The 16,633-nt window shown below is 42.6% G+C and overlaps 1 protein-coding gene across 5 annotated transcripts in view; it reads left to right on the top strand.

Moving 5' to 3' along the window:
• RAPGEF2 (Rap guanine nucleotide exchange factor 2) overlaps nt 1-16,633 on the top strand; it is a 260,250-nt gene that overhangs the window by 66,665 nt on the left and 176,952 nt on the right. For all 5 annotated transcript variants that reach the window (XM_070474910.1, XM_070474911.1, XM_070474909.1 and 2 more), the window contains exon 2: nt 12,779-12,849. In XM_070474910.1, the coding sequence (XP_070331011.1) occupies nt 12,779-12,849 (71 nt within the window). The remainder of the gene's footprint in view (nt 1-12,778; nt 12,850-16,633) is intronic.

Below are 16,633 nucleotides of genomic sequence, written 5' to 3'. Positions count from 1 at the left end.
CCTATTTATTGGAGTATAGTTGATTTGCAATGTTGTGTGAGTTTCAGGTACACGGCACAGTGATTCATTTATGCATATGCATGTATCCATTCCTTTTCCTATTCTCTTCTGTGATGGTTTATCACAGGAAGTTGAGTAGAGTTGCGTGTGCTGCGCAGTAGGTCCTCGTTAGTCATCTGTCCCGGTGGACGAGCATGTCTTTGAGGACCAGGGCTGTATGCTACCGTCTCCACGTCTCCAGGTCGGCACAGGTCGGGGTGGTGCAGAGCGGGTCTTCCATGCCTTGGCTTGCCTGCGAGCCGGGGAGGGGTAACATCTAAACAAACCAGATTTTAGGGTCTTCTCTCCCTGCAGTCTCTGTTGAAACTTGGAACTAAATAGATACCATCATTGGTGTCAGGAAAAATAAAAGTTGTGTTTAGGATTCTTTATTTTCAAGTCCAGTCATTTGCTGCTTCGTAAGCTCTGTATCGTTGAACTTGCAGCATCGTATTTTACTCTGAAACAAGAAATTCCCGGAGGAAACAGAAAGGAAAAACTCCAGTGCTGTTCCAAGCACATCCCTTAGAGGTCTCTGCAGCTTGTCTCCTCCACCCTGAACTGTCTTAAGATTTCCATCATTGTCCTTCAAAGTAGAGTAATAAAAACAGTAGCCGGTGCTCAGAAAAGTGCCTTTTCTGTGCAGGGTGCTGCCCTCAGAGCTCTGCGAAAATCTTTGTTCAGATCCTGTCACCATCTCCACCTCACAGGTGAGCCAACAGCCAGAGAGGCTGAGTAGATGCTGAGGGCGCAGAGCCAGGCCGGGGCTGGGCAGCAGGCTCCGACCAGTCCCTCAGCCCAGCCAGGGGAGAGGTGCCCGCAAGCTCGCCACAACCCCCTGCCCTGCCCAGAGCATCTGGCCATGTTTTCTGCAAATGTTCCATTCTGTTTGAAGGCCCAGGATTCCACCAGAAGATTATGATGTTAGAGGTTTCTTTAATAAAAAGGTATTGGAGGGAGGGTCTCTTTGGGGGAGGGTCAAAATGCCTAGAGTGTTTTTTCTCTGGAAAGTTTTGATAATGAGAGCTGGAAGAAGTGAATAATTGGGGATTTTGTAGTCACTTCTCATCCCCATTATTAGCAGGCTCTTAGGTGGGTGCCCCAGGTTCTTGGATTTCATGAGTCAGACCCTTGATCTTCCTGACCACCACTCAGAAATTGAGGTGCCAACATAATGTGGGCAATTACAGAAAGTTTCTTCTGCTAGTGATACTAGACAGAGCGACAAGTTATATCATCTCATATCAATATGATTTCAAAGGATGACATTATAAAAACAAAGCAAAAAAAAAAAAAGAAAAAGGTATGATCTTCCCCCAAAGTCAAGCTCTTTACTTTTGTAAAATTATGTTGTATTTATTTATTTGGCTGTGTTGGTTGGGCCTGTCACACAGGCTGCCCGTGGCGTCTTGCAGGCTCTTTTCCTTGTGGCGCATGGACTGTCTGGTTGTGGCCTGTGGGCTTCGTTGCTCCGTGGCATGTGGGATCTTAGTTCCCAGCTAGGGATCAAATCTGCATCCCCTGCATTGCAGGGTGGGTTTTTAACTGCTGGACCACTGAGCTCTGTAAGTTAATACCTTCAGCTCCTGAAGCATCTCACGCAGCATCTTTGTTCTTTCACTGTGCCATATGCTGGTGAAAACTTTCCTATGGACTTATGTTTGGAGCGCCTTCACTGGGCCTCTTTGAAATTTGTCCTTTACCTGGAAAAGCAAATTTCACAGCCTCCATTTCCTTCTTTCTACGGGGATGTTCTAGTTCTGCAATGAAGTAGCTGGTCAGCAAACCCCTCTCCCCTTTGTTGCTTTGATCTCTGTGCCAGGCATTCTGGGTTATGAACGTAGGTTAACGAATGTGGGGGTGAGGGCCGCCTGTTGCCTTCCTTCTCATTCCCCAGCTGGCTGTAATGGCTCCTCTGTGGTAACTGAATTCACCAAGGGCTCTTTGCCTCCTTCTGGTTTCTGGAGCGTCTTGATAATGATGCCCAAAGGGCTCCGTGTATGTGTGTGTGTGTGGGTCTGGAGCGTTTTGATAATGATGCTTCAAGGGCTTTGTGTGTGTGTGTGTAAGAGAGAGAGAGCGCGCATTGCTGTTGTGACGGCCAAAGGTCTCTTGATTTTTGCTACTTAATTATGAATATGATGGAGTCCATCATACAGATCAGGTGGACACATCGCAGATTTGAGCTGTCAGGCATGGGTGGTATACCCTGTACAATTGTGGGAGGTGGGACAGATGTAAGATAAAGATGTTAGACGTTAGTGTCCAAGGAGAGTTTGAAACATGATCGAGAGGCAGGATGCTTCAGAAATTACAACTGTGGTTCTTTCTAAATGAGCACTCCATTATCAATATTTTATATATATGTTTACTAGTCCTTATGTCTTCTCTGCAATCTAGTAATGCACTTCCTTTTTTGTAACTGCGCCCCCCACCCCTAGTGTTTATCTGATGGGATCGTTAAACTTCCCCTCGCCCATATGGACAGATCTGAAAGATATCAATTTTGCACGGTACCTAAAATGTCTTTAGCACTTAGTTCATTTCTGACGAACAGAGTTGGAAAGCTTTAACCATGTCCGCAGAATATTTTTGTGTGCTTCTCCTGTCCTCTTGAGAAACAGAGAAGTTTGAGAATAAGTAATACTCTTGGTGGTTGACTCCTCGGTAAAACATTCAAGATGGGAAAAACAGATGTCCAATTATTTTTGTCTTTTGTCCTAGAAAAATGGCAGCAATGAGGTTTTCTATATTTAAAACCTGCTTTCATTCGGAAGCGCTTCCTTTCTGCGGAGAGCCTGTGTGTCCTCGGTGACCTGTTCCGGTGGCTTTTGTTTTCCCAGGACTGTGTGAACCCACCGCTGCGAGGATGCTGACGTTGGCCTGGTCGTTGCAGTTAGGTTGTCTTTGGAACTGGAGGCGTCCTGCGGGTGGTTCTGCAGCTCTGGGCCCCTGTTGCCAGGTTTTCAGTGGGCCGTGGGCCCCCCCCCCCGCCCCCCACACCAGCTTGGCTTCTGCAAGGCTTAATCAGAGCCAGACCATCCCTGGGAAAGAGTGCTACCCCGGGCCCAAGGCTTTAACTGTGTCCACAGAGGAGAACTGGGCACAGGGGGCATGTATAGCTCCTTTGAAAAAAAAAAAAAAGAAATGGAAGATGGTCCAGGAATCATTTTATCTGAGTTGGGGGCATTGTGTGCATGTTTGTGTACAGCTGATTTACCTTTTCAGTTGTACTTAGTCAGAATTTTAAATGTTGATTTAAAATGTGCTCATTCAGTACCTGCTCACTTACTCACGGAGAACAAAAGCCAGGCTGGCATTTGGTTCATGGCAAATCATTTTCTAGTGTGTTAATCTGTACATAGGCAGTTAACATTTGACGATGTATTTTGTAGTCTGAGAGATTAAAATAAGAGGGTTACTTCAAAAGATCTGTTTTGATGTTTGCTCTCGCAGCCTGAGAGATGTGATTTCCGGGGAGCTGTCAGCTTGGTCATGGGCATTGTTCTGAAGGGGAACTATCAACTCTGAAGCTCATACTGACGATGTGATTTAGACACTTGATGTTTTTCTTCTTTGTCTCCAGGATGAGTTTTTAGTTAACAGTTGTTGATATTTCTATTTGGGGCTTTCCTGGTGGCTCAGATGGTAGAGAATCCACCTGCAATTCAGGAGACCTCGGTTTGGAAGATTCCTTGGAGAAGGGAATGGCAACCCACTCTGGTATTCTTGCCTGGAGAATCCCATGGCCAGAGGAGCCTGGTGAGCTACAGTCTGTGTAATCACAAAGAATCGGACACGACTGAGTGACAAACACACTCAGTGAGAATGTTAATCCTCAAAAACAATGCTTGCTTCCATGGCTGTTTTCCCCTGGGACAGGGCAATGGACACAGCATGTGATGCGAGTCTAAGTCGCTAAACATAACACTGCTCATTTAGGAGCATAAAAACTACCGTGGGATGGCGGTTGTTGCTGAATCATTTAACTCTTACGTTTTCTTCAATAAGAGATAAACTTTGAGGATGATGTGGTACTTCCACTGCTCCTTAGAATTTAGGAAGTACTTTTCTGCCTTCTTCAGCTCATCTCCCCTGAAATGTGATACTCTGGGCTCCCTGCCACCACCTGGAAGCAGAGGAAGCATGGGGCAAGGGTGTGCTCTGCTTAACTGAGGTCTGTTTTGTAATTTTCGTGGTTAATTCAAAAGGTATATTAACTTAGAATGACTTCTGTCTCAAGTTTAGGAACTATTCAAAAACTCTATTTTTTTTTAAGGCTCTAAAGAACCTTGAGGTAGTTTTGGGCAAACGCAATAACTTAAATCAGTATCTTTTACTTCTGGAATTCCTTATCCACCTGTCTTTAAAACATGCAGTTTCTCAAGAGTTCAGGGCTGAAGAAATGCCTCCAGACTGAGTTGTAGATGACTGGAATATAATCACAGGTTTTCCTGTGTTTTGACTTGTGAATTTGAATGAAGTCACAGCTCTGGGGCATGGTCTTCCTTTTGGATATAAGTTATAGTAAACGCAGAAACAGCCTTCATAAAATTTAGGTTGAAATTGCTGTTTAAGAACAAAGTTAAGAGTTTTACTGAACCACTTTGCCATATAGCAGAAACTAACACAACCTTATAAATCAACTATACTCCAATAAAGATTAATTAAAGGAACTTTATTTTTAGAACGGTTTTAGGTTTACAGAAAAGTTGAGAAGCTGGTACAAAGAGTTCTCATATATCCTCCTCACAGTTTCTCCTATTGATATTTTACATGTATGGTACACTTGTCACAATTAATAAACTAATCATAACAGTCAAAAAAAAAGTTTTACTCAAAATCATGACAGTCCACCATGGATTTTTCCTTACATTTCCCTGAAGTATGTGATGACAGCAGTTATCACAGTATGGAATATTTTTGTTTTAAAGGCTCTGGTACTTTACCAAATTGTGAGGGGTGGGGGTGGAGGACAGGTTTAAAATATGACTTTTCCCTCCTGGGGATGATAGAAATGAAATGATTTTAGCAAGAGTGCTGGTGGGCCTGTCTCCCATCTCCCATGCCCCTTCATTAGGGACAGAGGAGAAAGGATGGTCATGGCCTGTGCACAACCCTAAGGGATGATGCAAAGATCTATCTCCTACTTAGGTGTGTAAGCCCTTGAGGGACTGCTAGTCCTCTCTGCCCCCTGGTGGCCACATGCAGAATTGCACCAGCCTGTCTGGGTACCCGTGCTGAGAAGAGCTTTCCCCCTTGCCTTTGTCCTGGTTTCGCCCAGGGGTCGAGCTCACCTTACTTGCAGGACGTGGATGCCATCGGCCCTGCAAGAGTGCGGCCCTGTTCCTTCTTCGCAACTCAGCCTGTTGCTCGATGCAGAGATTAGAACAGCGTGTAAAACAGTGACTTTGAGGTGTTTCTTCTCTGACGGAGGAGATGAAATGTAAAGTGGCTGCACAGAGCTCACATGGGGGCCCGTGTGGGTGGCTCAGGAAGCAGTCCCTGCCGCCGGTGGGTCGAGCTGTAGGACACTTTCTCAGGGGTGAGGGAGAACCAGTGTGGTCGAGGGACTCTGTGTTAGGCTGGGCCCCACACTGCCAGCCACCTGTATGGGAGGGGTGCAGAGACTGTTGGTGGGGGCTTTATTGGGAAGCCAACCTGGCGGCTTTGGGAGCAGGTAGTGACAGGCTCAAAAAGTGTAGGCAGGTCTGTGCTCTGGGGCTGGTTGGTTGCCTTTATACCATCCGTGGTATAAAAGCTGGATTGATACAGATGGTCATCCAGGGGCCCTGTGCATGTTTTACAAATAATTCATTTGACTTATTTTTTTGGCCAGATAAATACATGAAAAGGATGCATTGATATATACACACAAATTCTAATGTGTGTAAATTTTGGCAGTATTTAAAAGTTTGTAATTCTTGATGTTACTGTGTGCCTGCCTTTCTACAAATCTCACAGGTCATGAAATCAGCTGCCCTGCTTCTCAAGGGTCTGTATATGCCCTGTGTCATTATGAAGCTATGTATCTTTTAGTCACATGACCCAGTCAAGAAGAAGAGTCATGTATGCATGTGTGCCGTCACTTCAGCCCTGTCCAGCTCTTTGCAACCCCATGGACTGGAGCTCGCTAGGCTTTTCTGTCCATGGGATTCTCTAGGCAGGGATACTGGAGTGGGTTGTCATATCTTCCTCCAGACGATCTTTATGCTGGTATGCAAATAGTGTCTCAGTAACACATCCAGGGTTGCAGGCCTTTGCAGCAGTGGGGAGGAGGACACCAGAGCTCATGTTCTTTCCATTAACCTTCCAAGGGTGGTTTTTAAATGTTTTAGTTAGAGAACCATGGCCTCTCCTAGGTAAAACTTTTTAACCTTACTCTAGTGTGGGTAGACACAGCAAAGCCAGCAGATGTCCCCCCAACTTCAGTCCTCGATCTCCTGGCTGTGGCCGGGAGTTTGAGCCTTGGATAGTTTGGCTTTTAACCTCATTGTCATTATTGTGCAGGACAGAACTGTAATTCCTTGCTAGTGGTCTTTGGCTGGAAGGATGCAGCACCTTGTTGTCTGGGCAACAGAGAGTGGTGGGTCACTGCAGTCTCCGGTCCTGAGAGGCTGGCGGGGCGGTTCACCGTGTGGACCTTGAGCTCTAGCGTGGTCTTGGCCTTAGTTTCTGTGATGATTGATATACAGTCTTTTTAAAGGGATCAACCTTACCTCTTAAATTGATCTTATAACTAACTGGAAGGTTGTACCTTACTTGTGATTCTGGTTCAAATATGTAGCTTCATATATGAAATAATTCACTTTAAAGGAGAAGGATATATTGTTTCTCATAGTAGAGTGTAGCAACCCCCCGCCCCCCACTTCATTTGCAGAGCATCTTTGGAGGAGGGGGACCAGGAAGGTGAGGGACGGTCTCCTCTCTCAGCTCTTCAAAGGTCATATTAAAATACACCCTCAGTGCTTAGCCAGTCCTCATGCTGGTAAACAAGGGGAGTTAAAACCTAGTTCCTGGTGAGTCTTGAGTTTGCTCTGAGGCTGATTCCCTCCTGAGCGAGTCTCTTAGAAGGTACCAGAGAAGGCGCCCACGGTGTGGAAAGCTTTCCTGACTTGTTCCCGTTGGCCCTGGGTTCTGTTTACAGACTCTGAGCAAGAGGATTCCTTAGGTTGTGAGCAGTCATTCTCCTCAGTGACCTACAGCAGGGGTCCCCAACCCCGGGGTCAGATTTTAGGGACCAGGCTGCACCGCAGGAGGTGAATTGTGGGCAAAGTGAGTGAGGCTTCATCTGATGCTGCCCATCACTCTCATTACTACCTGAACCTTACCCCCTGAACCATCCCTCGCCCCCACCCCAGTCTGTGGAAAAATTGTCTTCCATGAAACTGGTCCCTACTGACCGAAAGGTTGAGTACCTCTGACTTAGAGAATACTTTTGGGTTTGATACCTGGTTTATATTTGGGGTCAAAAAAAGTCTTTTTCATGGAATACCGCATTCCTGTCAGTCCATCAGTGTTCTTGTCTACAGGGCTATAGCAGTTTTATGACTTTTCTCTGCTTTCAAATAACATCTATTTTTGAAAAAAGGATGTCCTTCCTCGAGAAGATCTATTGTTTTGAAAAATGCTGCTTCCTGGTTAAAGCAAGATTTTCCTGTTTGTGTCTAAGACTAAAGAATTTGGGGGGGGTCGGTTATATTTTTGAGGGACTTTTAAAAATAACAGTGGTTATGTGGATATTATTTGTCATGGGAGGTGCAGTGGGAGGTTAGAAGGTTGTTTGCAAATCATGGTTTCTTGACAAATGACAATTGGAGCATTTAAGGTGATGTAATTCTCCAGCATTTTTTCCCTATAGTCAAGTTTGTGGAAAACTTCACTCTGAATGTTTCTTTGTGTAGAAAGGGGAAAAAAAAGCATCCAAGAATGTAAGTCCTGGAAGGGCACAAGTTTCCTTGTTCCTCTTACGAGGGAGTTTGCTCTGAGATGCCATCCATGTGGCAGGTCTCTGATTGGTTTGAGCCGCAAGTCTCTTCAGCACCTGCCCTTATGCCTGTTTGTTTCCTTGCTGGGTAAAGGCAGTTCCGTGTACCAGTTCATAGGTTATTTTGGAAAAGGCCAACCCTGAAGGGGCGATGAGGGTTGAAACCTCTGTGTGGAAAGTGGAGGAAGTGTGGGGGCAGGTGCTGAGAGGTGAGGCAGCTCCTGGCAGAGCCTGGATCCCCGGGTCTTGTCCCTCACGCACTAGTGTGTTTCATTTCTGAAACCTCCGGCCACCTGGAGGTCTATTTGGACTGTGGAAATGTAGACGCTGACCGATAGTTCCCCTGGGAAGATGCAAGACCCCTCTGATCACTCACATTTGCTTCAGGTCGTCTCTTTAGCTTTTAGACCAGAGTGGGGCACCTGGACTGAGGGTGGGGGTGATTGAGGCCACTGGACACCTGGGGAAAGGGTAGAAGAAATTGATAAGAAAGAGAAGACCGCATCTGCCTATTTCAAAATACCACCCAGCCCACCTTGCCCCTAGGAGAGGAGAGGAAAACCTGTCCTCCTTTTTGCCTTTCCGTGTCTTTAAGTTCCCTGCAGTCCCTCTGCTCTAGCACAGCCAGTCTTTGGCTCTCGGGCTCTGTGTTGCTGGAAGCCTGGCTACCAGCAGCTTTCTTAGTCTGAATCTCTGTGGCTCCTCTCTGCTTGTTGTCTTTCATCCCTGGGAGTCTGAGACCAGAGATTTCCTGATGCCTTTTCCTAAGCTTTCCGGACTCAGCCAAACCTGTGCTGGTCACAAGCGAAACATTACATCAACTTACTTGTTGCCTGCAGACATCAGTGTGTTACATTGACCCTGTTAGTTACAGAGAAGAGATCTCAGGTTGAGGTGTGGACGCTGTGTAAAGTCATCTAATTCCAGCTAGATGAAACTGCCTTCCCTGTGACAGCTTCATGTGGAAACGTGGTGTCTGTCCTGGAGTTTCCAAGCTGCTTGTGACACAGACCACGTGATACGTTTCTTTTAGACTTGCTCTAAGAGTAATAGAGGAACCTCTTATCATCTGACCCTCTGTGACTCCATGATCTGTAGCCAGACTCCTCTGTCCATGGAATTCTTCAGGCAAGAATACTGGAGTGGGTAGCCATTCCTTTCTCCAGGGGATCTTTCTGACCCAGAGATCTGCACTTTTGAAAATTCCTATTTCTTTCTAAATTCCTATTTCCTTTGCTAAATACACTTTTTTCTGTGTAAATGTATGTGCCTGATTAGGGTTAATGAATGTAAATAGTCTTGCCTGTTAGAAGTACTATGGGCCTTGGCAGCTTATAACAGGTTGATCAATATTTCAGTGAAAAAAATGTCAGACTTTCGTGTTAGAATGTAAACTCTTCAGAAATGGGAGGGTGGTTTCTCTGTTACTGTTTAAGGACTGCAGCAGCACACACATTTATAATACATAAAATAGAATGGGAATCTTAGCATTATTCAGAAGGACTTTCTATTTATTATGAGTATTAAAGAAAACCCATTATTTGAGACATTTTTATTGGCTTTTCCTACCTGCACATAGAATATTATGATTGGGGTAGGATTGCTTCTAAAGAAGGGGTTTAGGAATGCACACTGTTAACTGGATAGTGGGAATGGTTTTGTTTTAGCTTTCTTATTTGTATTGAATTTTTAGATCTGCATGTAGATTTCAATCTGAAAATAGCTTTTACAAGATTTGTGGGAAATAACAAACCTACAGATGAATAAAATGAAAGTCCATCACTTTAACTGAAAGTTTACCATCAGAAGGTGCTACTTTAAATTTCTGTATTGATAAGTTTTAAATTGGGGCAATTGAGAATCATAAATGAGATCTTCCCTCCACCCCTACCCCCCCAACATATCATAATATTGTTCTAAAATCTTCTTGGAATCCTCTTATAAAGGTTTTCATTTCCTTGCCTAATTTATTCTGTGAATCATTGTCCATTATCTGTGCCCTTAATGTATGAAATCTAATTGCACGTATAGTTTGAATTGTTCTCAAAGGTACCCTTAAGGTTACAAAAATTTTTTCTTACCCGAGACAGAGGATTAAATTTAACTGAAGTAGTACAAGATTTGTGCAATGAAAAGTACAGAACATTGTTGAAAGAAATTAAGGAAGACCTAAGTAAAGGGAAAAACATCCCATGTCATGGATTAGGAGACTTAATTTTGTTACAGGAGCAACACTACCTGAATTGATCTTTAGTTTCATTGCAATCCTTTTTAAAGCTGGCTTTTCTGCAGAGATTTGCAAGCTGATTCTAAAATTCACATGTACCCAAGAAAATAGAATAAGGTTGAAACATTCACAATTTCTGATTTCACACTTGCTCCAAAGCTGCATAAATGAGACCTTATGTGGTTCTGGCATGAGGACGGACTTGTAGACCAATGGAATAGCTCTCAGAGTACAGAAATAAATACTGACATTTGTGATCCATTGATCTTCAGCAAGGGTAACGATACAGTTCACTGGGGAAACAATAGTGTGTTCCAACAAAGGATGATAAAATAACTGGATATCTACATGTAAAAGAATGAAGTTGAGTGCTTACCTTACTGTATATGTAATAAAAACAGAGTATAGACTTAAACATAAAAGCTACGACTGTAGAAGAAGAAACTCTATGTAGAAGCAAATATATTAATAAATCTTTGTGACCTTGGATCAGATAACCGTTTCTTAAATCTGACTATAAAAGCATACATAACAGAAGAGTAGAAAAGTTGAACTTCATCAGAATTAAAAACCCTGGAAAAAAGAAAAACCAAAAAAAAAAAAAAAACCCCCGTGCTTCAAAGGGCACTGTCCCAGAAAGTGAAATGACAGCCCACTGAAAGGGAGACAATGTTACCCAATAATGTGTCTGGAGAGGGCCTTCTGTTTAGAATACATAAACAATCCTTAATATGCGATGATGAAGACAAATAGCCAATTAAAAAGTGAACAAAGAATTGAATGTTTACCCAAAGACGTGTAAACGGCCAGTAAGCACATGAAAAATTGTCATTAGGGAAATACAAATCAACACTTTCAAACGCACCTAGGAAGGCTAAAATAGAAAAGACAGACATCAGTGTTGACAAGGATGAGTGTGGAGAAATTAGAGTCCTCAGACCCTGCCGATAGAATTGTAAGTGACCTAGCCACTTAGGTAAACAAGCTAAAGACAAGAGTTATCTCATGAATGAGCAGTTCTCCTCCAGGTATGTACGTTCCCATGAGAACTAAAGACAGGTGTGCAAGCAGAAATGTATGCACGAGAGCTGATAACAGCATTATTCATGCCAGTCGTAAAGCAGGAAAAGCCCAAATGTCCATCAGCTGATGAATGGATAAACAAAACGTGGCATCTGCCTACCATGGAATATTATTTTGCGATACAAAGAAAAGTATCATTATCTGCTGCAGGGGAGATGAACCTTGAAGGTATTAGGCCAAGAGAAAGAAGCCAGTCACAAAAGAGCGTGTATTCCACTGTGAGATTCCATTTACATGAAATGTCCAAAATAGGCAGTTCCATAGGCACAAAATAGATTAATGCTTGCCAGGAGCTAGGGGAAGGGAGGATGGGGAGAGAGTGCTAATGGTTATGGGGTTGTTTTTTGGGTGGTAAAATGCCAGGAATTATGATGGTGTTTGACAAAGACAAACCGTGGAATTATTCACAAGTGATAAATCTTGAGTTCTAGCATATCTGAGAACCCTTGGGCCTGCTTACATCGACTCTCTAGAAGGAGGTGTCGCCTCAGTGTGGGGTGGGGGTGGAGGTTTTTGCACCCTCTACCTGGTCCTCCGGTCTCCCACCAGAGAAAATGTGTGAATATTTCAATAGGGCTTTTGTTTAAAAAAGGAAGAGGATAATTTTACAGATATTTAAAAACATGTTTGTTTTAGATTTTGGTCAAGATTTGGAGGAGGAGTAAATATCTTTTCATATTCTTGAGATCAGAAGCTGCTATTTATTGGAGTCTTAAAATACTAACTCATGTACACCTAAGACTTACATAATATTATATATCTACTGTACTGCAATTAAAAAAAAAATGCTGGTTCCTTGCTTGTAAAGGAACCTTGCTTGTAAATCAGTAAAGGTTCCTTGCTTGTAAATCAATATAAACAGGATTTTGAATCTTTACTTGTTCTAACTTTCAATGATTACTGGGGCTCTTTTTTTCTACATATTGTAACATGATCTGGGAAAACAAGGCATGTGTCTCTTTTTAAAAAAAAGAATATTTAAATTTAAATATTTCTGCATGTAAGTAATGTCACTTGGTAAGAATTGAAAAGAAAAATTGGATTCATGCTCATCTTTAAGTGTAGGCATGAAGTAACATGCATTAATTAAGAAAATAATGACTGAATTGGCAAATATTTATACTTTACAATTAAAATCTTTTGATATTTTACTGTTAAAGCCAGAAAATAATTGGTAATAACTTATGAGGAATTTATTTTCATAACTTTGAGCCAGTGTCATTTATATTTTTATGGCCATTGTATGTGTCCCAAAAGCAGTTGTGATGGATGACATTGTGTAGGCCCAGGATTTCTCTTGATATAAATGTGATTTTTGATGTCTAAAAAACTTGTATTTGGAAAAAAGCTATCTTTAATTTGGCCTGTAAATATAATGACTTATCTTAGAAGCCTCTTTTTCTGACAAGTCTAATAATTCCTGTCCTTTTTTTTTCAAACAGGATTTGGAAATAGTGTATTCCTACTTACACGGGATGGAAGCCTTGTCCAACCTGAGAGAGCATCAGCTTAGGTGAGTCAATTTAATATGAATGACAGTGGGATGTGAGAGTTTGGTGTGATCATTTATTATCCTGTAGAAGCAGAATTAAAGATAACTTACTTCTGAACACTCTGCCTCATCTGGCCTCTGTGCTTGGCCTTGTAAGTTTTACATCCATGTGGTAGTTTTTGACATTTCTGCCAGAGTGATCACCTCTCTCCTTCCTGTCCATCATCTCACCTAAAGTAATAAATACCACTTGGTGAATCCACCAAAGGAGCACTGTTTGCCATCCTGGGAAATAAAAATCAATTTCTTAGCACTCATACATATGAAACCAGAATGTTTTTAACTGTTCAGAGAATGACTCGGCTCACTGTTTTAGGTCTTTGTATGGAATATATTTATTGCATTAAGTTGTCTGCCCTTTTCTGGGAAACTCACTTTATACCATAGTTGGTTTTATGCGAATCAGCTCGTAAAAATCTTATCACTTCTCTTCTTCAGCAACACAGCAGCCTTATTTATGGTTTTCTGGGCTTATTCTAAAAGATCAAAACATCTTGTATAATCTAGTGGAACAGAAAAGAAAGGACCTTGGGAAGATGGATTGCATATAAACACCAACCAGGAAGTTATGGGAAAATTGTTTCCTCCATCTCCAGATACTTTTGATACCAGCAGTTTTTAATTATGAAAGGAATACTTTTTCTATGTATTTCCCTTTTACTCTTTAAACACTAATTAATTTTTGAGCATGTCAATTTCATATTTAGTTGTTAATTGAAAAACATATCAAGAGGATTGAATACTTCTAAAATTAAATTTTTAATGAAAATCATTTAAAATAGATTGTAGGTTAAGTGTTTAAAAATTCAGTCAAGTTTTATTAGAAAGGGCCAAACCATTGGGAATTTAGAAGATGGCTCAAATTAAAGCGAGGATAATTTCTAAAGTGTGAAATTTTAATTTTATGAGTTTTGATGGCAGCTATCCTAGGAAAAGCCTGTAGTGCCAGTTATCTGTTTTACTGAGTGCAGTTAACCTGAAAATGCAAATTGATTAATATACAAATGCAAATGTCACTTTGCCATATACATATAAAAATTCACATGGGTAATATTTCGATAATTAGATTATATTGATTATATAATGTGTGTCTGTAGTATATGTGGTCATAAAATTATTTAAGGTAATAGTAATTCTATGCAATAAAAAGGAAAATTTTAATACATCTTATGAAGATTTTCAATATTAAAAAAGTAGAGGTAATATAATAAAGCCCCATACACCCCTTAACCTGCCTCAGAACCATCAGTTTCCTACTGTTTCAAAAGTAAATTTTGGCTGGAAATAACTGATTACTTCAAGAGTATAGTTTAGTGTATTTGTACCTTAAAAAGTCCATTTTGGAGATCATTCAACTTTGTTGGCATGAACTTAAAAGGAGACACCTTTAGGATGTGTATCTTGTTCTGCTTATGTTGAAAAGTCATTTGTTTCTCATATTTGTGGAAAACATTAGCTGAAACTAAGTCCTTATTTAGAACAAGATTGGAACACCAAAATGAACAGTAGCGAGAAAAGAGGTACAGATAAACTCAATGACTTGGATAAACTGCTTTGTAGTAACCACCATTTCTGGGAAAAGTACATCTTATTTAGATGTTACTTCCTTTGAATTTTATAAATAAAAGTTTTCCCTGTGGGATTGATAGAGAGCAGTTAAGACTTACATGTAATGCAGTTTTCCAAATTTAGGGGAAAAAAAAAAAAGCCGCTCGTAAGATTTTCCAAGTCTGTTTCCTCAGTACTGGGCAGCAGGACACTGGTACCTGGGGGTGCAGGAGGGGAGGCGTTCCTCCTCGGGAGCCCCGCTTGGTGCGCGGTGGGGCATCCAGGGCATGGATCCTGAGCGCTTGGTCACGTGCAGTCAGTTGGCTGTGTTGCTATCAGGTCGCGCACTCTACACAATCTGAGGTTTCCGAGCTGCACTGAAAACCTGGATGTCTTTCCCATGCGGCGTCATTTTTCTAATGTTCACTCCCTTAATCCATATGGATTAGAAGCGGTATATTTGCCAAAGGGGAGGAGGAAACTCCAGTTGGGAGTTGAGGCCAAAATATCTTTAAAAAGCAGAGTAACTTCGGCCATTCAGTGTTGGAAACAAGAGCTTGCTGGGGGGGAAAAAATACACACACACACACACACACACACATATACAAAACTGTATATATATAGTTGTATATAGTCTATGTGTGTGTGTCCATGTATACATTCTTCAGCATTATGGATGAGCATAATTATTATTACACAGGCAATTTTAGACATTAAGGGACAACTGAAATGTGGCTAGTATATTCTTTAGGAATTCGGGGAAGATCAAACATTCCATTTAACAGCATTTAAAAAAAAATTATTTTTGTACTTTTCCCATGATTTACAGCATTGTCATATAGATGATTTTGTCCTGATCTTCTGTTGGTGTTGGTTAGGCTGATTTATGCAGTCAGCAATTGTCGCCTAATTGTCGCCTGCATGCCCGCTCTGTGCTGGAAATCAGGTCGGCTCTGGGGATGCCGCAGTGAAGTCAACCGGACCCCTGCCGCCACGGAGCTTATGTTGCTCGTGGAGCAGACAGGACTTAGTTGTGTGGACCGTTGTTGTTTCAGTCAGATGTTAGCATGTTGGGCTGCTCTGACTTTGTGGTCAAAAAGAGGGAGCAGTTGTGTTGGCTCACCTGCTTAGGGATCCCCACGGTGCTGATGGGTCCTGATGCTCTGGGTAGGAGCAGGCAGGAGCCATGGGAAGGTGAGTGTAGGTCGGGATGCTCGGTGCGGTTAACAGCTCAGGGCTGTGTATTCAAGGACAGGGGCTTGGATTTTCTCCTGAAGACAGTGGAGATTAAGAGCAGGTGTGAGGTGCTGTGACTGTGTGTCGGGAGAACACCTAAAGGCAACAGGTGTGCAGAAGAGAAGCAGAGACTACCTCTGTCATCCTTGTAGGCGATCATAGAGGGATGATAGCTTAGACGGGTTTCCCAGATGGGTCAGCAGTGAAGAATCCGCCTGCCAGTGCTGGAGCTGCAGGAAGCTTGTGTCCTGTCCCTGGGTTGGGAAGATCCCTTGGAGGAGTAAATGGCAACCCACTCCAGTATTCTTGCCTTGATAATCCCATAGACACAGGAGCCTCGCAGGCAACAGCCCATGGGGCCACAGAGTCGGACAAGACTGAGTGACTGAGCATGTGAGCATGATGACTGATACCAGGTTTTCACAGGTGGGTGGTGAACGTGGTCAGCTTGGGAAGATGTCTTTTGGAAACAGGAGCTGGTGGAAAGACGGGATGTGAAGAAAAGAGGAGTCAAGGATGATGACTCCAGAGTTTTTGGCCTAAACAGTTGGGCTCTGACTGGGGGAAAGCAGATTTGTGGGGTAGAAATTTAAAATCTTTTTGGATGTTTTGAAGATGAAATGGCTATTATATGAAGTAGGCATTTAGAAGAGTGCGTATCACAGTGAGGGGTTAGAGGTGGGGCGTGGCTTTGGAAGCCATCAGTTTATGGGAAGTTAAAAATCACAGACTGGATGAGGTTACGGGTGCAGAGAAGAGGACTGACAGCCCCTGGAGGTGGTCCATTTAGAAGTCAAGTTAGGGACGTCCGTGGTGGTCAAGTGGTTAGGACTCTGCAGTGTTACTGCGGGGGGTCTGGGCTCAATCCCTGGTCAGGAAACTAAGATCCCACAAACCCCTTGACATGGCCGAGAAAAGTAAGTCAGGTTGAGGAATGGGCAGGGGCAGGGACTCCAAAGGA

The sequence above is a fragment of the Odocoileus virginianus genome, chromosome 12 (assembly GCF_023699985.2).
Source record: "Odocoileus virginianus isolate 20LAN1187 ecotype Illinois chromosome 12, Ovbor_1.2, whole genome shotgun sequence".
NCBI lineage: Eukaryota > Metazoa > Chordata > Mammalia > Artiodactyla > Cervidae > Odocoileus > Odocoileus virginianus.
This window is presented reverse-complemented; position numbering and strand designations above follow the sequence as displayed.